Source organism: Hylobates moloch, unplaced genomic scaffold (assembly GCF_009828535.3).
Source record: "Hylobates moloch isolate HMO894 unplaced genomic scaffold, HMol_V3 SCAFFOLD_8, whole genome shotgun sequence".
NCBI lineage: Eukaryota > Metazoa > Chordata > Mammalia > Primates > Hylobatidae > Hylobates > Hylobates moloch.
This window is the reverse complement of record NW_026652283.1, coordinates 1764542-1791200: the sequence shown is the minus strand read 5'-3', so window position 1 is coordinate 1791200 and position 26659 is coordinate 1764542. Positions and strand designations below refer to the sequence as shown.

Below are 26659 nucleotides of genomic sequence, written 5' to 3'. Positions count from 1 at the left end.
ATTAGGTGTATCACATTCTGCTGAGCTGAAAGCCAGCTGTTCCCAAAGAAACCAAGGTGCTGCCACTAAACTCTACACATAAAAATCTACACACTTAACACTGAAACCAGTGGCAAATGACATACAGACTCTCTTGCTAACAGGCCACAAAGGTCCCAAAGATCCCTTGACACCTAGCCATGGGCTATGATTACACATACAGTCCTTTTCCTACTCACTGCTGATGGACATTTTGTCATGGACAAGAGGACTAGAGCTATGGTCATTTAAATGTTGCTCTCTGTTAGAAAAACTAAAGAGGTTTCCAGGATCGTGTGTGGAATGTCACAACATATGGTCCCCAGAGTTTCCTTCAGTGCCACAATTCTGAAATTTCATGAACTACATAATGTGTCAAAAACTAAGCAAACAGGCCCTTTTACTTCTCAAGTCAGAAGCTGGTCTACAAGCAAGTGACATTATTTCTGATTTTACCTGTTCTGCTGAATGCTATTCCACATCTCAAGAAGGGTAATCAATTGCTCGCTGCACTTCAAAAATTACACTATTCTGTCGTTATAATCTCAAAATGAAAAAGTACAGTGGCAAAGCAGTATTTATCAAGAGAAAAACACTGATTTTAGAAGCAAAAACTAGAAGAAATCAAGTCACATCCCAAGAGATGTTTCCTAGGAAACCAAAGGGGATTAATTTCCCCAAAGAAAGGGGATAAAGGGCAAAAACCCCTCCATACCAATGTTAAAATTATGATGATGCAATCAGAAAGATAAATTAGCTCATTTGAAGCTAAAAAGATTGCTGAAGTTCAAGATCATCTTCATTTTACAGATAGCTAAACTAAACTTTAAAGAGATGAGATGATCAGCTTAGTCTGTAATAATCAGCAATAGGCTGAGGAACAGAATTACAAAGGTCAGATTTCACATTAAGCATATTTCCAATTTTGTCTTGTTGAAAATATTTCAGGCCCTCTTTGGTTATAAGTTTTTCTATCTATATCAGTCCTTATATTTTCTTTTCCCTCTTCTCTTTCCTCCTCTCTTACCAATGACCACAATCCAGTTCAATCCAGTTCCCTCTTCTTCACAATCCCTCTTCTTCCACCAGACATACATGCACTCAGTCTCTCATTACAAATCACTAAATTTCAGTATAAAAAAAGACTCTGGTAGAAATCTGGTCCTAAAAGGGCGCTGGTAAAAATCTGGTCTATCATCCTCATTTCATAAATAAGGAAACTGAGACAAAGAATGGCAAAATGACTTTCCATTGTCAAAAGGAGCACAGATTCTGATATTAAAACTAGCCTAATTCAAATTCCTGTTCTACCACTTAATAGCCACATGGCTTGGACAAGTGGCCTCACTTCCCTAAGCCTTGGTCTCCTGATTTGTAAAATGAAGACATTAACAAGATTTATCATACCACATAGGGCTAATGTATTTAACAAGGTAATCCACGCAAAGCATGCACTCTGTACTATGCTGAGCACCAAGGAAGTGCTCACTAAATGTTAGTTATTATTGTACTTATTGTCCAGAGAAAGACAGCTAACTAGGGAGTTAGGACCAGAATACAACTCTCCTAACTTTGTGTCTAAAACTTTTTCTATTGCGTCACTCTGCAGTATGCCAATAACCCATGAGCAGATACCTACACACACTCAGTCACCCCTGACATACTTACCCAGATGTCACATTTGCCAGGAAAAAAGCGTTCGGGGATCCGGGCAGCATACAGGGCAGCTCCTGTGATGTAGAGGCTGGCCATCAGCATCAACCAGCCTATCTGCCCTATGGTGGCAGCCTTGAGGAACCCCTCCGAGATGACATAGTGCAAGGTAGGAATGATTCCACTCAGGCCTAGGCCCAAAAACACTCCTAGGAGTCACAAGAAGAGAGTAAAGTAATGCAGAAGAGAAACAAAGAGCCAGAAATCAATATTACAGCACAGCACCATAAACTCTGTAAACTGAATATTTCAAAGTAGCATACAAAATTAGCCTCCAGTTTTAAAGGAAAAAGAAGGTTCTTCAAAGTCTGGGACACTGTCACACAAGACAACACAGCTATATTCTAAAGATTTACAAATGCAAGGAGCCAGCCGGGTGCAGTGGCTCACACCTGTAATCCCAGCACTTTGGGACCAGCCTGGCTAACAGGGTGAAACCCCATTTCTACTAAACATCCAAAAAGTAGCCAGGCGTGGTAGCGCACTCCTGTAATCCCAGCTACTCGGGAGGCTGAGGCAGGAGAATCGCCTGAAGCCGGGGGCAGAGACTGCAGTGAGCCGAGATCACGCCACTGCACTCCAGTTGGGCAACAGGAGTGAAACTCCGTCTCAAAAAAAAAAAAGCAATGAGCCTCACTAAGAGAGGCTTAGCTTAGTAAGTCAGCAGTCTTCAAGGATTTTGAATTAATGTTGCTAAATATTTTTGGAAAGGACAGCTCCAGGAGTTTATTTAAACTGTCCTAGCCTGTCCTTTTACAGACACAGGTTACAATACAAGCAATTTTACGTATCTCATCTTCTCTTTGAAGCAACAGACGTTCCTGGGGTGGAGAGGCAATGAATGATCGTATCACCTGGCATCACCTACTTTTAATAGGAATCTAAGGCTGGGTGCAGTGGCTCACAACTGTAATCCCAGCACTTTGGGAGGCCGAGGCAGGCAGATCACTTGAGGTCAGGAGCCAAGATGGCACCACTGCACTCCAGCCTGGGCTACAAAGCAAGACTCCATCTCAAAAAAAAAAGAAAGAAAGAGAAAAGAAAAAAGAAGAAAAAATTTAATCTAAATCTATGACCTATAACTGGGCACTTAAAACTTGTTAAATGCCTTTAACAAATGACCTAATGGGGGTGGGGGATGGGAGAGAATACTATACTGAGTAAGATGAGAGAGAGAGAGAGATTTCTGAAAGGTCCCAGGCCCCTAAATAGCAATCAAGTACAAAGGTCTAGCAAATCACTCAGCCACAGCCCTACTGCCTTACTGCCTCCAGAAGCATCTAATGTTTTTTTAAACTTCTGGATATGACCTAAGTTCTAAGATCAACTAAATGAGTCTCAACCAGCATTTTTTTAAATGAACTAGAATAAAATTTAAAATATCAGACTGTAACATAAGCGGAGGATTAAATATTATTTTGTTAAAATTTTGTAATTTATATATACATGAACTTATGTATAGATACACGTGTTCAGGACTGTAATAGAAAATGTCATGATGAAAAAAAAAATTTGAAGTCCACTGATCTAAATCCACTTTGAAACCTGTGTATCAGCCAAAGCAACACAGGAACTCCCTGCCTCAGCCAGTAACTGCTCCTACATTTTGACACAGAGTTAACAATGACCCTTGCAAAACAAGCTGTCATTTGGTAAGCTTTCTCAACAGATAAAGAACCTATTACTTGCTTTGGACATTACCAAATAAACTGCTGGTATACAGCAATATATGTAAGCACAGATATGGGATGCATACTCACAAATAAAATGGGCATCTAGAAGAGAAGAGGGAAATGGCAATGCTGCTCTCACAAAAGAACCAAGCAGACCTAAAGAAAAACTATTTCCTACCTCTGCTCCTCTAAGGAAAGATTGGCTAGACTTTTGTACAATTCACTTGTTCTTTTCCTCTACATGCTAAGCAAAGGCTGCTAATGGTTTCTGCCTGTCATCCTCTAAGTCAAAGGCTCAGGAACTTGGTTCTTCTGGTGTATGTAAATAGCAGAATGCTCAGCTCTACTCAGCAAAGACATTCTTATCTCATGTGCTCAAGCAGGCTTAACACCACTCAAGTACTGTTGAAAGGTGACCCTGACCAATGCTCATTTGCTCATATGAACACAAAAAGGAAGAGGGCAGAGTGTTTTAACAGTGGTCACTGACATGAAGTTACTTCTGTGTCTAACCTTCCAGGTACCTGCAGATGATCCAGGACTTAGATTTTAATACTAAATGGTTTTGGGGGTTTAAGGATGAAAGGAAAAACAATCCTTGTTCATTCTCAGTGGGCACTGAGTTTGACACTGAGTAGGAGACAAGAACATCTCTGCTAACTCCATGCCCTACAAGAAGACTCAGCCAAGGCACTGATGGGCTTGTGGCTTTCTCTATGATCTCCAGCTAAACAGCCATTATCCTAAATATAAAAAGCCCCTTTATCCCTACATCAGAAGGGAGATATGGTGCCCACTTTAACAAAACATAATCAGCATGGGGGTGAAGCCTTAAGCAGATTATCCATTATAAAATAAAATATAAAACAAAACAGAAAATGACAACAAAAAAAGAATCACTACAAAAAGTACACTCCACACTGAGTAAGAGAAATCATTGTTTACAAAAGTTACAGACTACCACTTTCTGGATGGTGTTTAGCCATAAACTCAAGTAAGTAACAGTCCCAAATTACATCACCTCATACTCACCATGACCCCTCAACCCTAATGCTTTAAGACAATTAATAAACACTACTAACAACAACAACTACTACAACTACTACATAAAAAAAACCCAACAATAGGAACTATGATTTCTTCATCTTGGCATCACAAATACACAGCATAATGTTTGGCAAATGGTAGAACTTTAGTAAATAGTGAATTTAACTAGTGAATAAATGAATGTCGAATGTAGAACCTCCACATGCTCTTACCTGCTCTTACTCCCCGATACTGAGGTGTGGCAAACATGTCCCACTGGGAGACTATAATGGCTGCAATGCCCAGCACACAGATGACAATCAAGTAGATGAAGCAAGGTTGTGGATTACAGTAGAAAGAATAATAAAGCCAAGGAACAAAACTTCCCATAATCAGAAGAGCAATACCAGAGTAATCCAGTCTATGACAGGAAAAAAAAAAAATCCATTTAATACAGTAATTTAAAAACTACTGGCCACTACAGGTTCCAATTAATCCCTTATGACATAAGCCATCAACAACAGCTAAGAGCCAAACTAGGTTGCTCTTTAATTTAAAAAAAAAAAAAGTTTCCATGAGATGATATTAAGAATTCTGCCAACTCTGCTGAATGTTTTTCCCTAATGCACTACCTCTAATCATTGGCCAAAACATGGACTTTACAGATACTTACTTAGAGAAGAGCCGGGAGACCCCCTCTGAGTGGCAGTAGACTGTGTGGAAGAGCCATGAGAAAGAAAGGCAGAGAATGGCTCCTAAGAAAAATAATCCAAAGACCACCTTCTCTTGCAGAGGGGCCACAAAGGAGATATTTGGGCGAAACATATAAAAGATCCCCAGGCACAGGAAGAATACACAACCTAGGAAAAAGAGCACAGAAAATAGATAAAATATCACCCTTTAGAAGAGACAGTATTATAACTGATTCTGTTTTCAATCCAGTGTTACAACAATATCTGAATCAAAAGTTCAATGAGAAAAATCTTCCAAATAACTGAAGCCTATCCAAAATTGTGGGTTACTTCCAACATTGTTGATATCAGAAATACTTCAGCTTCATAAACTGAATATACAGAATATAAAAACTTATCTAAGGGCATAATCTAAAAAGAAATCAGACAGTGCTGCTACTTCTTAGAAGACATAATGAAGCCACTTCTACCTCTAGATGTAGAATAGTTTCATTTATACAGTTTTTGGCACATACCTCATAGTCCAGCTTTCAAAGGTCCATTGTGCTTTTGCTTTTGTTTTTACAATGAATTCCAATACCCCTAAACCCTGCCAAGAAATACAGCTTTCCTCTACCAATAGCTGTCAGGGAGCATCATGCTGCTTCTCTGGTCCTCATCAGCTGGTTCAGGAGATTCAAGAGTTAAGGACAAAATGCCTCCTCAGGCCATCTCCTACCCAATTCTTAAACTGTTCTACACAGAAAGATGCCATGTGCCTATTGCTTAGGGAAGGGCCACCTAACACAAGGCAGGCACAGAAATTTCAAGTTCAACATTTGCTAAGTAATTCTGTTGTATCATTTTAATTAAAAATTACCCTTCAATTAGAAGTCAGCAACAAACTTGATTTGACTCTCTACTCTCCTCTCACTATACTAGCAGGCAGGAACTTAGAGGCACCATGGAAATCAAATGTGTGATAAGAAATGCAAATCAAACGGAGTAAGGCCAGAAACTAGTATATTCACAAGGTTGTACAACCATCACCACTAACTAATTCCAAAATATTTTCATCACCCCAAACCGAAGTACTATATCTGCTGTCATCCCCCATTCCCCACTCCTCACAGCCCTGAACAACCACTAATCTACTGTCTTTATGGCTTTTCCTGTTCTGGACATTTTATGCATGTAGAATCAAACAACATGTGACCTTCTGTGTCTGGCTTCTTTCACTTAGCAAATGTTTTCAAGGGTCACCCATGCTGTGGCATGTATCAGTGCTTCATCCCTCTTTGCAGCTAAATAATACTCCAGTGTATGAACATACCATATTTTGTTTATCCATTACCAGTCGATAGACATCTGGGTTGCTTCTACTTTTTAGCTATTATGAATAATGTTGCTGTAAACTTCTGTGTTCATGTTTTTATGTGAACATGTTTTCAGCCATCTTGGGTAATATACCAGGAGTGGATTTCTGGTAACTCTGTGTAACTTTTTGAGGAGCTGCCAGACTTTTCCATGGGGACTGCCCCATTTCACATTCCTACTGGCAACGTATGAAAGTTCTAATTTCCCCACATCCTTGCCAAGACTTGTTATTTTTCATTTTCTTGATTACAGCCATCCTAGTGGGTGTGAAGTGGTGAGATTTCTCACTGCATTTCTCAAAGCATTTGATTTGCATTTTCCTAAATGCCTAATGATGACAAACATCTCTTCATGTGCTTATTGGCCATTTTAGATCTTCTCTGGAAGAACATCTATTCAGATGTTTTACCCATTTTTAAAATCGGTTGTCTTTATTGTTGAGTTGTAGGAGTTATTTATTAGATCCTTACCAACTAGCTGATTTGTAAATATTCTCTTCTCTATGGGTTGTCTTTTCACTTTCTTGACAATGCACTTTGATATACCGTTTTTAATTTTGATGAAGTCTAATTTATCTATTTTTTCTTTGGTGGCAATTCTAAGAAACAGTCACCTAATCCAAAGTCACAAGGATTTATATCTGTTTTCTGCTAAGGATTTTATAGTTTTTGCTCTTATGTTTGGGTCTTTGATCCATTTTGGGTTCACTTTTGTATATGTCAGTTCGGGATCATTCTTTCACATATGGCTCAAGCTATCCCAGCACCATTTGTTGGAAAGACTATTCTTTCCTCTACAGTATTCTTTCTTTAATATACAATCATTATGGAGAAAAAATTACAGTCCATATTCTACTTCAGGCCAAACTGAACATCAGCAGTGCATATAAGTAATGAATTTTAAAAGATCAGATTACTTCTATTAAATAATACTTTCTTCTCAGCAGTCACTACAATATGAAACCACATTTTGTATAGCAACTTTTACTTGGCCTGGTTTGAGGACAATATCTGAAAATCTAGTGGAGAGAAATATGACTTAAGTTTTAACAAAATCATAGTGCAAACCAGGATAAACTAAGAGTAAACTAGTGAGAAAATTCATCATTAGAAATTCAGAAAACAAAATGGCAAATCCAAATACATTTCTGAAGTTCTGTGCTTACCCTCAAATACATGAAAATAAAAAGGAAGAAAGTGAATCGTCAGCTCATTACATCACTGACATTACATACCTAAGAGATGTGTCCAAATGTTGCCTGTTTCTGTGTGTATTCTGAAAATGCTCTTAAAACAGGCCCGGAAAGAAGGCATAGGAGGCCGGTGTCCATGCAAGAGGAAGTCATTGTCCTTGAGCCAGTCTGGTAGTACATCATGAGGGATCACTCGCCACCGACCTTCCCATACCTGGCAGAGGGGTATTATCAAACATCTTTGTGATTTTAGTTGTCAATTTAGCAACACTGACCCCTAACAACTATGTCTTATCACACTGTTTTATAATGGGAAAAATAATTCATTTTTAAAAAGGCAAACATCTCAAAATGTATAATGTCTTATATTCTGAGTTCTTTAAAGGCTGATGAAAAAGATATTTTTGCCGGGCGTGGTGGCTCAAGCCTCTAAACCCAGCACTTTGGGAGGCCAAGGTGGGTGGATCACCTGAGGTCAGGAGTTCAAGACCAGCCTGACCAACATGAAGAAACCCCATCTCTACTAAAAAATACAAAAAATTAGCTGGACGTGGTGGCACATGCCTGTAATCCCACCTACTCGGGAGGCTGCGGCAGGAGAATTGCTTGACTCCGGCAGGCGGAGGTTGTAGTGAGCTAAGATGACGCCATTGCACTCCAGCCTGGGCAACAAGAGCAAAACTCTGTCTAAAAAAAAAAAAAAAAAGAAAGAAAGAAAGAAAAAATATTTTTAAGTGGGGGCCTTAGGAAAAGGAAAGAGTAAACAAATTTATAGGAAATGCCCTAAAAGAGTGGTTTCAAACTTTGTTTCAACCTGGATAATGGTGGGATGAAGGTTCCAAAGTCTCACTCATACTGACCTCCTTCATCCTATATAACAGACTTTACCTCTGATAAATCCCTGTGATATTAAATATGAACATTTTTATATTTAATATTCCTATTGGTAAAAACAGAATTACATAGAATCATACTTTTGTGGCTTTTGCTAAAATCTCTCCCTCCATCTTACTCTTTCTTCTCTTCCCACTACGCAAATATGATGAAGCAGAAAAGAAAGCGCACAGGAGTCAGAAAATTGTGGATCCCTGGCATTAACTAGCTATATGAGATTTAATTAATTATAAAACCTCCACCTGCAGTTCCTTCATTTGTAAAATAGCGCTTCAGTTACTTCATAGGGAAATCATGAAGATCAAACAAAATGACACAAAGTGTTTCATGAATTAGTAATCCCTGGCATCTACTCCAAAGACAGTACATGACTATCCCCAGGGGCTATCTCCTGTCGGACAGTTAGTGACTAATCCATCTTCCTTCTCATGCTGCAGAGAAAGAAGCTCAGCCCTAACCGCCCTTTCAGTCCCTCAGCGCCCTTTCCTCCCGTTTCCTCATGGTCCTTCCTGCATCAGATTCTAGAGGAAAAGGGATCAGGAATCCGATATCCCCTCTGTAGGAAGTCTGCCAACCTCTGCACTCTGCTTCTTTTAATGTCTCATAGCCCCAAGAGCTCACACCACAAGGATCACTTAATCTTGACTAACTTGCTTCTGCTAGACAGAAAGATGTAAGGAAAAATGGCAGGCACTTGGTTTATCTTCCAGCTAATGTGGGCTCAGCAGTTCTTCCAGTCTATTACCCTATAAAGCAAGAATCAGGGCTGCCAATCAGCAAGATTCACCTTCAGACAATGACCTCCACCCTACTCACTACAGGGGTCTTACCACAATATAGGTAAGCCATGGAAACTTGGCTCTCTCTCTACTCTATGGAAAGACTGCCACTTACTCACCAGCTACTGTGCCCATTCCTTTTGCTCCATAACCTGTTTCTTGTTCTCTGCTCTCTTACTTCCTTACAGATATTTGTAAAAGAACTAATCCTCTGTGTAACATCTCCACATCCAAAGGAAGTGAGGAGTAACAATTTAAGAACAGATGTGTCCCTCTTAACACTCTATCCAAACTAGCCCCCCCGCCTCTTCCCTGCTCTTCCTGCCCCCAGCCATACATAACCTCTCCTCCCTCACCTTCCAACTCAAAACGTGGGGTCTGTGGTTACTGGTGCTAATCTGGCCATTCTATGCTTGGTCCTAACATACAGTAAAATAAAATGATGCCAAAAGACTGATCTATATTTTTAACATCTGCTGCTAATAGTACCACCACTTACAAAAGTAGCTGTATGAGATCTTCCACAGGACTTTACAGAGAGAAAGAGAGAAAGGGGATCAGGGATCCAGTATCCCTTCTGTTGGAACTGTTGGAAGTCTGTCAACCTCTGCAGTCTGCTTCTTTTAGTGTCAGACAGAGACCAAGATACTGAATTTTGTGCATCAAATTTGAGTTTGGGAAAAGACCACTATTGTTGAGATTAACCTTACAGAATGTTGCTATTATCTTACTTTGGGGGAATTTTATTTTCTAAGAGGGAGAGGAAGACGGAAATCAGTCCTTACATCTTCAAGGCAATTCACAATGTGCACACAGCTCTGCTGTATCCAAAGTGCTACTCTGCTACCCCACACAGACAAAAGAGTCATATGTTCCCTTTTACATTCAAAAAGAATATGTGAGTTTCTTACTGGTTATATATGCATATAATTTCAGAGTGATTTTCCCTGTTATTTCTAAACAAATGTCCTAGTGGTCTAAATACTGAGACAAGGAGCTATATTTTCTTAATTACACTGCAATTAGTGACACATTCAACAGACACTGCACCCTCATTCTCAACCTGGAGTCATATACAGTCAGCCAAATTCCAACACAAATAGGTATCCTCTTTTACCCCCTAGAACAAAAAAATAAGATCACGGCTTAGCCAAAGACATATTTATTTATAAGCTTGACAAAGACACTGCCTACCTTCAAATATCTTAGTAATAATCCACTGGATATGTGGGTATATTAGATCATAAAATGCACAAAAACATTTCTTAAAAAAACAGCTGGGCGCAGTGGCTCACGCCTGTAATCTCAGCACTATGGGAGGCCGAGGCGGGCAGATCACGAGGTCAGGAGATCGAGACCATCCTGGCCAACATGGTGAAACCCCATCTCTACTAAAAATACAAAAATTAGCCAGGCATGGTGGCGCATGCCTGTAATCCCAGCTACTCGGGAGGCTGAGGCAGGAGAATCACTTGAACCCGGGAGTCGGACGTTGCAGTGAGCCAAGATCGTGCCACTACACTCCAGCCTAGCGACAGAGTGAGACTCAAAAATAAACAAATCTCAAAAACAAATAAACTGCCCATAGCATACATCCTATTCCCACATGGACTTGGTTATGCTGGTAAAATAGCAAAAACTGAAGTCTAGGGGTAAAAAGAGTGACCAGGATCAAACGTGAAAACTCTAAAGACTAAATTATCCACAGCACATTTCATATTAAACTGTCTCTGTTTACTTGCTTCCAGTCCAAGAAATAGAATCCCTGTGCCACTAGACATGGCTGGTTTTCAAGTGTGGTCAGTCGCACTGCCATGGCAGGGTTGAGCCACACCAGACAACACTGTGTAACAGGATGACGCTTCATTCTGCTGTCATCAACAAACTGCTAAGGGATATTTACAACACTCCTTTTTCTTCAGAAGATCATAGTTTGTAGCAAACAAATGTCCTGCCCTATTTATTCTCCGATTCACTGTTAAATTTAGAGTTTTATTTGCTTTATTCTTTGCTCTCTGTTCAGAAAGGGAGAGGACAAAAAGGCAGTTAAGTCAGCTACGGTACCCCGCTGATCTCTAAATATTAAAATTCCCTAATGGCCCAGATACTAAATTTGCCAACTTTGAGAGATTTCTTCACACCAAATTTGCATTTTAAAAACAAAATAATCTTTTGTATCCCTTTGTGCTAATTCTCCTGAGACAGTGATCACTAGAATGAATCTATTGTTCTGTTGTTTTTTCACTCATTTTCAAACTGGCTAAAATTTTCTATTACAGACCCATAAATGTTTAAACTCCCCTTGAAAACCCACTGGACCCTTAGTCTTCGAGAGGATGTCTAGTTCAGATCACAGGGTTCTCTTTTCACACCCTGGTCCGAAGTAATAGTATCTAAGTCCACTGATCCCAATTATTCCCAGCATTACTGTGAACCTAAGAAAACCTATATTTAGTCTCCTGGATCTAAGACCATGTGCATAAAAAGTTTTGGTTTCATAAAAGCCATGAAAAGCTAAGTGTCACAAACATTTCTCTCTAAATAATAAAGAGTTCTCCAGAAATGTTTAATCAATTTACATACACATACATACACACACAGACTGACCAACTTATGTTAATTAGATCCTACCTGCCAGGGCCCTTATTAATCTGATTGATCAAGTACCTACAAGTTGACCAGTGTATCTATTTTCTCTAAGCAGGCAAACTCAATTCTAATTACTATTTTAGGAAAAAAAAAAAAAAAAAAAGAATCCCACGATAGGTCCTAGGGAATCAAGACAATGGACTGGAAGAAAAACCTTAGAGACAGAATGTATACCAGCTGAACTGAAAATACCAGACGTACATGGAAACTGGAAAATTTCTCTCTCAAGAGTAGCCTGATTACTCACAGAATCCCTAGAAAGAACAGTACATTTGCCACTGCAGTCACTCAGCAGAACAGATTTAAGGGACCTGAGGAGGGCATTTTCGTATCTCTAGGCGTCAACCACTTCTGATTACGTTTCATTCTGTTTGTCTAAACCACCAATGAGACATTTACTCTGTTAACCTACATTAGGAAATGTTTGTTTCCCAGCTGGATGTCCTACTTTTATCAGAGCTTTATCATGGCTACTACAAGCCAACAAATGCATTCTGTCTTCAACAGGCTTAGAGTCCCAAGATCACTTCTGTCCCCATCTTGCCACAGATCTTCCCCAAAGCAAACCAAAGGCTATAGTCCTACCACTCTCTTTAAAGGTTTCTGTTTCGGAAGGGCCAAATATATAGCATGACAATGATAAGAAATTGCACTCTTACCTTACAAACAAATTCTTCCATTTTTTCCATAGCATGATGGGCTTGTAAGAGAGGGGACATGCCCATAAACCCCTCATCTTCCTGAGGAGCTTCATCACTGTACTCATGTTCCTCGGAGCTCTGCAAGGCAATCACAGAAACAGTCAAGGACAGAGACTGGGAGCCAAATGACACAATCAATACATTTCCCTTGCGGAATTATAATGAAATTCTTAAGGTCAAGACAAGGCCTTAGACAAGAATCAACAATATAGTAAGTCAGTTTATTATAGAATTATTAGTATTAAAAATGAACACTAGTACTCAATTCTTCTCTGACAGATGAATTAACTGTCTACTATAGCAGCATCTCTGTTTCAGTAGCAAATTCCTGGCTTTACTGGTTTGTTTTTTAAAAATCATGTCATAGACCCCATAATAATATTACATAAACTTGAGAAATTACTGAAGGGAAAACCTCCAAGACTCACACCTGAGACACATAAAATAAATAACTGTGATACACAATGTGGTAAGTACTCTAGTGGCAGAGAAAGAAAGGGGAGAAAAACATTTAATAAATTTTTAAAATACATCCAACACAGAGGAAAGGGCTTTATATATAGGTCATCTAACTTAATCCTAACAACCACCTTATTAAGTAAGTATTCTCATTCCCATTTAACATATAAGAGCATTAGGCAAAGAAGTTAAATAAGTTGTCCAAGGTTAAAGCTGAAGTGGAAAAGTCAAACTCCAAAACCCACTGCCTTTCCACATTCTGGAGAAAATGACTGATTTGTCCAGGGAAATGGAAAGAAGTGACAATCTGGTATGGTCTAAAGAGATAAATTACTACAATTAAAATTTCTGCCTCCAGACCAAGGTTCACACTGGTTTAGATAAAATGATATTGTGAGAAGAAGGGCAGAGACTGGAAGTCAGGAGACCAAAGTGGTGAGGCCAGCTCTACCACTAACATCAATGGATCCTCATTGCAGGTCCATTTTCTCCCTATATATCAAGGGAGGAGTTTAAACAATCTCTACAGTCTTCTACATCTCTAAAAAATTCTATAATTCTTTAACTCAATGAATAAGACAGCGCAAGAGAACCACAATTCCATATGTAACCAAGAGTCTGTTTAGATAAACAGTACTGCTAACATGACTGCACAAAGAAATGAATGAATCCTCTACCTCTAATCAAAAAACTAATTGGTAAGAACGAACACAGAGGCAATGGGTAATCTACTACAACACTTTAAATTTGATCTTGTTTAAAAGGAAATTCTGAGATTTTAATTTCCTATTCGGTTTATAAGACACTAACTAGAGGCTATGATGCGGCATGTGAGACATGTTACACACCCAGTCTGATTTTATAAAAACATATAATCTCCAAGAAAACCATCTTGAATAAAATAACCTCTCCATCTTTGTTTACCTAAAACTTACCATCTATCCTTCAATGACTAACCTTCATAGTTCCTATTTAAAACCCTTCTTTAACTATCCTAAACTCGTGTTTCTCAGCCTTTCATTACTGCTACCCCCAAGCCCCAGGACCTTTTTTTTTTCCTTTGAGACAGGGTTTTTCTTTGAGACCCCAGGGTCTTGCTCTGTCACCCAGGCTCCTGGAGTACAGTGGTGCAATCATGGCTCACTGCAGCCTCAACCTCCTGGCCTCAAGCAATCCTCCACCTAAGCCTCCTGAACAGCTAGGGCTACAGATGTACACCACTGTGCGCACATGTGTGTGCACGCATGCACTACAGGTATGCACCGTGTCTGTTGTGTGCATGTGAGTGTTTGTGTGTGTGTAGAGACGAGATCTATGTTGCTCAGGCTGGTCTTGAACTCCTGGCCTCAAGCAATCCTCCTGCCTCAGCTTCCAATGTGTTGGGATTATAGGTATGAGCCACTGCACCCGGCCCTGGGACATTTTAGATTGCTTTCCTCATCCCCATGAATTTTAATAACACAGATATACTATCTACGTACTGTGGCCCTATGGGGGTTTACAAACCATAGTAGTATTTAATAGTTTTTCACCCCCCTACCCCACCAAGAACCAATTTTCATTAGAGACTGCATAATCTATCTAATCCACAGCAATTGCTTCTTCTGACTTCTGTTTCTTCTGACTTCTTCTTCTGACTTCTTTAGCATTTAAGTCTGTGCCTCTCATTTGACAGTAATATCTGATTACAGCTCTTTTATTGACTAATACTGTTTTATTTAATGTTTAATAGAATTTTACATTTTTAGTGTATCATTTCCTAAACTAGATTTCTAAGTGTCTGTCTCTTCCCCATGGCTTCTGGAACATACTTACATGATGGCTAAATTAATAAATGCTCTAGAAGACTTTCAACAATAAGTTAATGAGGGCTGTGCCTAAACATGAAATTAAAATGACAAAATTCCATTAAAATTATATAAAACCTGAAAACGGGCAATAGCTTGAAATGATTATAGCAGACTGAATTTAAAATATAAAATTATATGTTATATAAAATAGCTCAGATATTTGCACATATTCAACATGCATTTGATTCTCCACAAAGAAACAGAAACAAAGAGTCTTTATTCTCATACAAATTATTGTCAGCAGTTTCAAAACTACAGATATGCATATAAAACACAATATGGTTAATGTATACTGCCATTAGGTAAAACATGATGAAACTGCACTCTGAATCAATATGATTCAGTAAGTAATCAATGAGATTACTCACAATCAGTAATTTTGATTATCAGGCTAAGTGCAACTGGTTACATACAGGACTACTGAAAGCGGCCAAGACAGGAGGATGGCTTGAACCCAGGAGCTCGAGACCAGCCTGGGCAACATGGTAAAACCCCATCTCTACAAAAAATAAAACAATTAGCCAGGAGTGGTGTTGCATGCCTGTCTGCAGTCCCAGCTACTCACGAGGCTGAGGGGGAGGACTCCTTGAGCCCCAGGAGGTCGAGGTTGCAATGAGCTGTGATCGTGCCATTGCATTCCAGCCTGGGTAACAGAGCTACACCCTGTCTCAAAAAAAAAAAAATTACTTTAGTAAAGATAAATATCTCCATCCATCCCAATATGTCAGCAAGATTCAGAATCTTTATAAAAGAATTATTTCCAGCCAGGCACAGTGGCACACACCTGTAATCCCAGCACTTTGGGAGGCCAAGGCGGGGGCACCACCTGAGGTCAGGAGGTCAAGACCAGCCTGGCCAACATGGTAAAACCCTGTCTCTACTACAAATACAAGAATCAGCCAGGTGAGGTGGCAAGCGCCTGTAATCCCAGATACTCAGGAGGCTTGAGACAAGAGAATCGCTTGAACCCAGGAGGCGGGGGATGCAGTGAGCCGAGATCGTGCCATTGCACTCCAGCCTGGGCAACAAGAGAAACAAACAAAAACAAAAATATTTCCTTCAGAAGGGCAAAGTATTAATAAATCTGTTGATTTATCAAGTATTATGACCAATTCTTACCCTTGTATAAAGGAATATTCACAAATATGTTCTCAAAGGATAAATTAAAATACTAGACCATAATTAACTATTTATTGGTTCAAGTATTATGGAGTTGCTAATGAGGCATCCACATGGTGTAGGTGGTAGTAAATGCAGTTCCCTGGGTTAGAGAGAGGATAAAGTAGGAATACAGTGGCAGGGTTAAACACTGGCCAAAACAGGATAAAAAAATACTTTCCCTAGGGTATACCATATGTCACATACTGATGGCTTGGAAAGACTATGCTAGACACTATATTTAAAATAGTCTCTGTCTTCCAATATTAAGTCCAAATAACTATTTTATTATGAGTGAAATTACTATTTCTAACTTCCATCCAACAGCCACCAAACCACAGTACCCAAAGATACCTCTCTGAACAATAAATTATGTCTGTATTCAATGATCACATACATGCTATGTTCTGCTTCTGTTGTCATACTCCTTACCATACCCTCAACAAAATTATGACAAGAAACACGACATTGTTACAGATTAAACAAAACCAAAGCTGCCAAGAATAAAGGCATAAAACTTAATTCTCCAGGTTTTTCTATGAATAACTACATTTAAACGTGTAGAGGTCAATGCTTTGAAATGAGCACAAAGACATTTTGAAATATCTCCCCCCTCCTGCCATCTGTTTTCAGTAAAGTCCATCTGTGAGAACTTTGCTGACTGTATTTCAAAACATAGTAACATTTGACTTTGATGATCTGTCCAAACTGCAATCTAAAATGAGAATTTTCCAGAGTACACTTTATCTTTGGAAAGACAGAGAACCATAGTGATAAAGATAAAAGGTCTTTAAGATCAGTCTAATATGAAAATAATTCACAAACCTATTGGGTATTTATTGGTTTTGGCCTAACAATTCAACAGAGTAATTCAGTTTAACAAATATTTATTAGATGATTAAAAATAAGATGAATAAAACATAGTCTCTGTCTTCTACGGACTTACAATCTAATAAAGTGCTAAATTAGCCATATAAATGACTATCATAGAAAAAAAGGTATGCCTAGTTCAAAGATAGAAATGATGAGGCTCAGGAAAGGCTGCATGAAGAATAAAAATTTTGCAAAGATGAGATAAAGGAAAATAACCAAGAGGGAAAAGCAAAAGTGCCATGTTGAGAAAAAGAGACTAGTTCATCTAAAGCTTCAGGGGCATTTAGGAAAGTAGCAAAACATAAATGATGTATTTAAATGTTAGTGGAAGTACACAAAGTGCCACAAAGACTCACAATCATGATACTATCTACCATCCACAATTAGACGAAAAGGGTCAAGAAGTGGTACAATATCCAAGGGCTGGAGACAGTAAACCTTTGATTAAAATTTGTCTGTCTTTATAAATGTCATTGAGAACTGAGACCTTCTGCATTCACATAGCTTAATTACGAGGACTAAGATCTAAGGCCCCTATATCAACATAACTTTATTATTTGTTCTAGGAAATTCTTGCCCAGGAAGGTAAGAATGCAAACCAGTAAATAACTTCATCATTAGCTTTAGGAATTTCTCAAAAATTCACTTAACTGAACAACAGACTGCTCAATTAGATCCTTAGAACAATAAATTGCTCAACTGGGCAAACATGCTCACTTATCAAATAAATATTTGTTTATCAAGACTTGGTCCAAGAATTCTATCACAAACTCAGCACAGGGCCAAATAAAATCTCCTTAAACTACTTGAACCCAGACCCCAAAACCCTGTAAATATCTATATCCAATACTTTCTTTCTGAAATACTTCTAGGACTCTTTAGGGCAGTGTTCACCCTTACTAGAGTATATAATAAACCTGGCTTAGTTTGATCAATAGGTGATTTTTATGGTCTTTTTGCAAGTTGACAGGTTGAAGCCAGCCTTAACTTTAGAAATTGGTAATGTGTAGCAAGGGCATTAACAAGCTGCTATTACTAACAAATGAAAACAAAGAGGTTTGTGGAAACATAGTTATCTATAAAAAAAAAATGATAGCTGAAGAATAAGTACTGATGGATGTATACCCAGTATTCTCCAAAAGAATAACTACAATATCTAGTCTATATGAATATTCATTTTGGCCTGCCTAGAAATATATATACTCTGACTTCCATCAAAGCTTAATGGAAAAGATCTTTAAAATCACTCAGTTTTTTAAAAAATTATCAAACAGCAATTCTATCTTTTTTTTTTTTTTTTTTTTTTTTTTTTTTTTTAGACGAACTCTTGCTCTTGTCCCCCAGGCTGGAGTGTGATGGCGCAATCTTGGCTCACTGCAACCTCTGCCTCCCGGGTTCAAGTGATTCTCCTGCCTCAGCCTCCCGAGTAGCTAGGATTACAGGTGCCTGCCACCACGCCCGGCTAATTATTTATATTTTTAGTAGAGACGGGGTTTCACCAGGTTGGCCAGGCTGGTCTCGAACTCCTGACCTCTGGTGATCCACCTGCCTCAGCTTCCTGAAGTGCTGGGATTACAGGCATGAGCTACCACGCCCGGCCTCTAATCTTAATTGAATTTCTCAAGCAGGCTTCTCCATGAAAATAAAATGAAGTGATTGATAAGAGTCTATTTACAAGTTAGTTTTCTTATAATAAACTATTATATAGTGGCATTCTTGATTTTGGTTAAAGTAAACCAGTTTAACAGAATGTGAAGGTTGAATGAATAAAAGTTCCTTATCTCCCAATTTATAAAGAAGAATCTGGAGCAGAGGAAAAGTAGGACAACCATAAAGGCTGATCTCTTTATTCAACCTAGTATCTTGAAAGCTCAGAAAGGGAGCAGGGAGGCAGAGGGGAGCCATAAAAATAAAGATCAGGACAACCTGGTTTGAAATGCCTCTCTTATATTTTTGTCCAAAAGCTTACAGAATGCCTCCTAACTATACACTTTAGCAAATATAGTTAAAAGAGTCCAGGCTTTAGGGTCAGAGGCCTAGAGGCAATGGTCTAATCATTTCAACCAGTACACAACATTACACAAAATTTGAAACTGATATAAATCGCAAAAAGAAATTTGAATGACGGTTTAATACTGGACCAGGAGGCTAAAGACCTAGATTTCAGGCCCCAGCTGTCTTGTCTTACTTACCACCACATCCTCCACCCCACTATACTTGACTTTTCATTCCAGCTATGCTAGACATTTTTCAGGTTCAGACATCAGTATGTGCCAGTGTGTACTCAATAAACATTAGCTATTATTATTACTATTCCCTACAGGCATCATATTACATCTGCTTCTGAATCTTCACATCTGCTGTTCCCTTTGTCTAAAATGTCCTTTAATCCTTTCTTAGCTAAATCCATTTGCAGCTGGAGTTACTACCACAGTAATCTGTGCATAAAATCACACAGCACTCACCACAAATGTACTGATTTACCTGTCTCTCCAACTAAACTACATGCTGCTTAAGGGCAAAAACTATGTCTTCTCAAGTCCAAAGTGCCAACGCATGGTAAAGAAGCTAAAAACATTTGTAGAAGGATTAAAAGCATCCATGTGTCTACTAAACTAAATGACTTTTGGGATCCCTTCCGCTCTTGACTGTCTAGGAACCAAGTTTGAGTACCTGAAAGAAAGTTGGTACTATTTAAGAGAAATTAGGATTAGGAAGTTAGAATAGAAGGAAAAGCTGATGGGGGAGTAGACAGTTAACCTTAGTTTAACATTAGTTCAATTTGAAATGGTTACAAGTCCAATAAAGAAGAAAGCACTTCTCATTTGAAGGCTATAGGAGAAAAAAGGGGGAAAAAAAAGAAGACTGCACTAAGATGATAGATTTAGAAATCACCTTTATGAAAAGGCTGTTGAAGTCAAGGGTGGCTGAGATATGTGGATAACTTCGAGATGTGTTTATCAGATTTACTACAGTTATGGAGGAGTCAAGTACTATTATAAAGGAAGGACAGAGTAACAATTACTATTTATTATACACTACATGCCAGACATTGTACTAAGTGCTTTTTACAAATTAATCAAACCCTCATAACAATTTTCTGAAATGAGTATATTTCTATTCCCATTTTATTAAGTGGAAATCTAGATCAAACATGGTAAATGAAGAAATAGAAGCTAAGAGAAGGTACACAGCTCTAAGCAGTACCTTAATTCCCAACCTAACACCACTATCTTGGCTAATTACTTCAAAAATTATGCAAGTGTATATGCACATTAAATGTTATCTGTAGACTGAATAAATGTCTCATATTCATAAAGTAGGTGTAACTACTTTAAAATACATGTAGGTGCTGAGTGAATTACAAAACACAAATTCATTTAAGATGAACTGAATTCACAGCCAATTTCTATCGTGTATTTTTTTCAAACTAATATTTAAAATGTGAGTATCATGTAGTGAGGTCTGCTAAATATTTTTGATGTTTAAAGGGAGAATGGGATCATCTTCCTAACCCAGTAATTCCACTCACAGGTATGTAGCTAATGGAAATGCAGACATTTGTTCACTAAAAAACAAGTACTGGAATGTTCACAGCAACACCATTTATAATAGCCCCAAGTTAGACACAACCCAGACTGCCTTCATATAAATAAAATAAAAATTGGTGCAGTAATATAAAGAAATACCACAGACCAATAAAAATGAATAATCTACAGCTATACCCAGAAAATACAGATAAATTTCACAAACATGATACTGAGCAAAAGAAGCCAGATACAAGAGTACATATGGAATGATTACAATGAGATAAAGTATAAAAACAAGCAAAATTAATCTATGCCATTAGAAGTCAGGGTAATGGTTACCTTTGGGGGAGTGGGAATAGGCAGTTACTATGAGGAGGTAATAAAGAGACCTCCAGGAGTGCTGGTTACACAGGAGTGTCTAGTTTATAAAAGTTTATCAGACTATCCACTTAATGATATATCTACGTACGTGTGTGTGTGTGTGTGTGTAATACTTTAATATGTTTTTGTTGTTTTTCTTTGAAGGGTCCTCCTACGCAGAAGTTTGAAAAATAATGATAGAGTAGAGATCAGGGATACAAATTTAGGTCACTCTGAGTACAAAACCCTGCTTTTTTCCTTTTACCAAACTATTTCCTTCAAAATTATTTACTAGTCCACAGAAATGCCTTCACTAAATAAAACCAGGCATGATAAAAGTGATCAAAGAAGGCATTAAACATGGCTGCTTAAGCAAAGATACCTAACTGGATTGATTTATGAAAAAAGTAAACTATGACCCTCACTCATTTTTTATCCCATTACAAAAAAGTATTAATATAGTGTCGGGGACCACAGAAATTTTGAGGATAAGAAAATCTTAGATGTTTATCACCCAGTTAAACATCTCCATTTTAATGTAAGGAAAATGAAACTCAAAGAAATCAAGAAAATTGGCCAAAGTCACACATCTGGCTGACAGTACAGCCAGGACTAAAACTCAGGTTTAAGCATTCATTTCTTTACTTAAATATTGCACAAATACAATATTCTTGGAATATACATTATATGTGTAATTTTTTGTTTTGAGCCAGGGTCTTACTCTTGTTGCCAAGGCTGGAGTGCAGTGGCACAATCATGGCTCACTGCAGCCTTGAATTCCTGGGCTCAAGTGATTCTCCCATCTCAGCCTCCCAAGTAGCTGGGACTACAGGTACATGCCACCAGGCCCGGATAATTTTTGTATTCTTTGTAGAGATAAGGTTTCGCTATGTTGTCCAGGCTGGTCTCGAACTCCCGGGCTCAAGCAATCTGCCCACCTCAGCCTCTCAAAGTTGTTAGGATTATGGGCATGAGCCACCAGGTCCAGCCATTCCTGGACTATTTTGGATGCAGAGAATAAACATGTTCAAGTGAGTGGAGACAGATAACCACCTATCGATTTTTTATAAGATAAATACAAATCTAATAAAAACAAAAAGAAATAAAGAAAGATTAACTTTGTCCTTTGGATATAACAGAGGAAGTCTTTTCTTTTTGACACAAATATACACCACCAATGATATGCTACATCTAACATTTATTAAGTGCTTTCTCTGTACCAGGCAGTGTTACCACTGCTTTACATGCACTAAGTTATTCTCAGGCCGGGCGCAGTGGCTTACGCTTGTAATCCTAGCACTTTGGGAGGCCGAGGCGGGCGGATCACGAGGTCAGGAGATCGAGACCACGGTGAAACCCCATCTCTACTAAAAATACAAAAAATTAGCCGGGCGTGGTGGCGGGCGCTGTAGTCCCAGCTACTCGGAGAGGCTGAGGCAGGAGAATGGCGTGAACCTGGGAGGCGGAGCTTGCAGTGAGCTGAGATTGCGCCACTGCACTCCAGCCTGGGCGACAGAGTGAGACTCCGTCTCAAAAAAAAAAAAAAAAAAAAGTTATTCTCATTACAACCCTGTGAGACAAGAGGCATACTACTACATACTGCATTAACAAAAGAGGAAACACCCAGCTCCTCTAGGCCCAGCTTTACCCTGATGTAATTCCTACCGGTCTTACGTATATGTATTATGAAAAGAAAACTGTGATCACTGGCTCTCAATCGTTAAGCGTGCCTCACAATCACATAGGGGAACTTGTGACAAATACAGATTCCTACTGCAGAGATTTCAATTTTAAAGTATTTAGTTTCTAGTACTCTTTCTAAAAATCCATTCTGCTTCAGAAGGAACCGAAGAGACTAACCTTTCCATCACCTCAAATAAGGAAGGGATTCCTATGCACAGGTAAACGTAATCTAACTGTACACACAGGTATTTTATTTAATGTTACCTGAGAGCCAATTCCACAACTACAATGGATCACTATCACCTATCACAGGGTCTCTTTTTCCACAATTCTGATCATCTATGGAAATAATGTACTTTAAAATGTATTAAAGGCAAATAACCATTGAAATTGCCATATGGTACTTTTTACAATAAACCAATGAAAAGAAAATCCTGCCCCTTTGAAGAGAAAAAGTATATCGTCCCCATGACAAGAGTCCCAGTGTACAATACACATACATTCACATGAAACCTCAGTTTCCTCATCTGTAAAACAGATTCTAATAATATCTATTCCATAAGGCTACTTTAGGAACGAATAACATATTCAGATGAGCTCAAAAAATTGCTCCATCCATTGTAAAAGATCAATAAAAGTGAACTATCATTATTCTCCTGATAACAATGCATTTATTCTAAGATTAAAGAAGTAGATTAGTTAAGCTTCCCTAAGCATCTAAATAGTATACCTCCCCATGCACTCCTTTTGTACATCTCTTTAAAGAAACTACTTGAAACCACTTAGACACAGAACTTTAAATTTGTTGCTGATAAATTCATTCAACAACTATTTGTTATTTGCCACTCAAAGACCAGGTTAGACTCTGAGGATATCAGAGGAAAACAAAAAGGCAAGATTCTTACCACCATGGAACTGAAGAGTCTACAAGCAAAAACAATTATTAAACAATTATAAATTTTTATAAAATATGTAACTTTTATATGTTTATAAACATAAATATATAAGTCACACAAATATATGTCATGATACTCACTGTGACGGAAAATAAAAGGTAATTAAAGATAACAACGGGAAACCTGAAATAGAATGAAGTGGAAGTAGAGAACTTAACCTGAATACTGAAGGATGAGCAGCAGTTAGCCAGAGGTGTGGGTGTAACAACACTCCAGGCAGAGGAAAGGGCCATGTTTGAATGCTCTGAAGCTGGAAAGAGCCCAGCCTGTTTAAGAAACTGAAATAAGGCCAATGTGGTTGCAGCTCAATGAACATGGAGAAGAATGTCCTGAAATGAAGTTGGACAGATAGGGCAGCAGTGAGATCACGCAGGATCCCGAAGATTATAGAAAGGATTTGGGATTTTACCATAAGTGCAATGGGAAACAAATGAATTTCTTAAATGGGAATGGCATAATAAACCTTGTATTTTTAAGAGCTCTCTCTAGGAACTGTGTGAAGAATATATTGGACAGTACAAGAAACAAAACAGAAGTCCTGTCAGGTGTATTCCAGATGGAAGATGGTGGTGGCTTAGATTAAAGTAATGGCAGAACAGATGATGAGAAGACCATTTGAAGTTAAATTGACACAACTTGAGTTTTATAGTAAGTTTGAATTTAGCTTCTATTTCCAAATTCCTCAAAGAGGTTAATACTTAAAATCCTGAGCTAAAGTTAACCTAGGCAGGTCTCTTGATAAAAGCTCAAGAGTTAACTATGATGAAATATCGTTTCACACCCACTAGGATAGTTATATTCAAAATATAGTAACAATAGTTAGTGTGGGTGTGGAGAAAGTGGAACCCCCACACATTGTTGGTGGGAATATAAACTGGTGCAGCTGCTATGAAAAACAGTCTGGTAGTTTCTCAAAATGTTAAACACAGAGTTAACATATAACACAGAAAAATCCCTCCTGAGTATATACCCAACAGAAATGAAAACACATCCATACAAAAGCTTCCACATGAATGATAACAGGAACATTTGCAACAGTCGAAAAGTGGAAACAACCCAAGTGTCCATCAACTCATTATTGGATAAACTATAGTACAGTAGTTTCCCCCCATCCACAGGAAATATGTTCTAAGACCCCCAGTGGATATTGCTGGACCCTATATATGCTGTGTTTTTTCCTATACATACATACCTATAACATAGTTTAATTTATAAATTAGGTACAGTAAGAGATTAACAACCAATAATGAAATAAAACAATTATAACGATATACTGTAAAAAAAAAAGTTATGTGAATATGCTCTCTCTCACTCAAAGTATCTTAGTGTATTGCACTCACACTTCTTGTGATCTGTGACCTTATAACCAGATGGCTACTAAGTAACTAAGTAGCTAGCCATCTGCAGCATGGATATGCTGGACAAAGGGATGATTCATTTCCTGGGTAAGGCAAGACAGGGCAAGGAAGGTGTGAGACTTCATCACACCACTCAGATCAGCACAAAGTTTAAAACTTATAAATTATTTCTGGAATTTTCCATTTAATATTTTCAGATCTCAGTTGACCCAGGGGTAACTGAAACCACAGAATGTGAAACCACAAATAAGAAAGAACCTCTGTATATCCATACAATGGAATATTATTCAGTCATAAAGAGGAATGAAGTACTGGTACATACTACAATATTGATGAAACTTAAAAACACTATGCTAAGTAAAAGCTAGATACAAAACACCACATGCCTTACACTTCCATTTATTTAAAAGTCCAGAATAGACAAAGCCATAGAGACAGAAAGCAGACTAGAGGCTGCCTAGGGTTGGGGGCAGAGATGGGAAGTGATGGCAAATGGGTTAAGGTTTCTTTAGGGGATGATGAAAATGTTCTAAAGTTAGAATGAAGTGATGGTTGTACAACCCTGTGACTAATAAAACCATTAAATTGTACACTTTAAATGGGTTAATTTTATGGTATGTAAAATTTATCTCAAAAAAAATTTTTTAAGAGTCAACTGTGAGTAAATGTGATATTTTCCTTTAACAAATAGTAAATAAATTTAATTTTATTTCCCTAATAATCCTCAGAGAATGTGTTAAGATTTCTTTGCAAAGCATGCTGCTAAGAGGTTTTTAATACATTAACTATTTTAAATAAAATACTTATTTAAAATAAATAAATATCAAAAAAAATTAGGGACTGGTTTGGTTTGTTTGTTTTCCTTAACTATCTCCTACAGGAAGGAGGTTTTTTGTTTTGTTTTGTTTTGTTTTGTTTTCCCCGAGACAGAGTCTTACTCTGTCACCCAGGCTGGAGTGCAGTGGTGCAATCTCGGTTCACTGCAACCTCCACCTCCCGGGTTCAAGCGATTCTCCTACCTACCTCAGCCTCCCAAGTAGCTGGGATTACAGGTGCCTGCTACCACACCCAGCTAATTTTTGTATTTTTAGTAGAGACGGGGTTTCAGCATGATGGACACGCTGGTCTCAAACTCCTGACCTCATGATCTGCCTGCCTCAGCCTCCCAAAGTGCTGGCATTACAGGTGTGAGCCACTGTGCCTGGCCAGGAAGGAGGTTTTTAAACAGTAGTGAGCATCTTAGTTGTGAAACAAAAAAAAATATACCCAGGATCCAAAGATTCTGATTCAGCAGGCCTGGAATAAAATCCTGGCATTTGTACTTTTCTATAAAGGGCAATATGTGATCAGGTGGGCACTTCTAATAGGTTTATTGATTTAAAGAAACCTGGCGGTAAATAAAGACTTGTACAAAAAGATACCACAGTCTGTAATGCACATAATTACCTTAAATCTTACTTTATAAATTCAGAATTCCACTTAATAAAAAACGAGACACCCCTGCTGCTTTTCCTATTTTGCTTTTATCCTTATTCGTGATTGGCATGTGAATGCCAATCTCCACAACTTAAGAGAGCCTAAGGGCTCTCATCATGTTTTAAATGAAGCCTAAGCAATTTAGTTAAGATCTGCATCTTCTAAAAGAGGGGAAAAAACAAAGAAAATGATGCAAAGTTAGAAATGTGAATGACTGTACTATGATATATTCATTCTATTTGCTTTCAAAATAAACAGAAAAC

At 38.2% G+C, this 26659-nt stretch overlaps 1 protein-coding gene across 7 annotated transcripts in view; it reads right to left on the bottom strand.

Annotated features, from left to right (window-relative positions):
* ADIPOR2 (adiponectin receptor 2) overlaps window positions 1–26659 on the bottom strand; it is a 96583-nt gene that overhangs the window by 2903 nt on the left and 67021 nt on the right. For all 7 annotated transcript variants that reach the window (XM_058442579.1, XM_058442578.1, XM_032159290.2 and 4 more), the window contains 5 exons: window positions 12652–12771; window positions 7713–7884; window positions 5104–5290; window positions 4664–4851; window positions 1687–1880 (listed from right to left, as the gene is read on the bottom strand). In XM_058442579.1, coding sequence (XP_058298562.1) covers window positions 1687–1880; window positions 4664–4851; window positions 5104–5290; window positions 7713–7884; window positions 12652–12771 — 861 coding nt within the window. The remainder of the gene's footprint in view (window positions 1–1686; window positions 1881–4663; window positions 4852–5103; window positions 5291–7712; window positions 7885–12651; window positions 12772–26659) is intronic.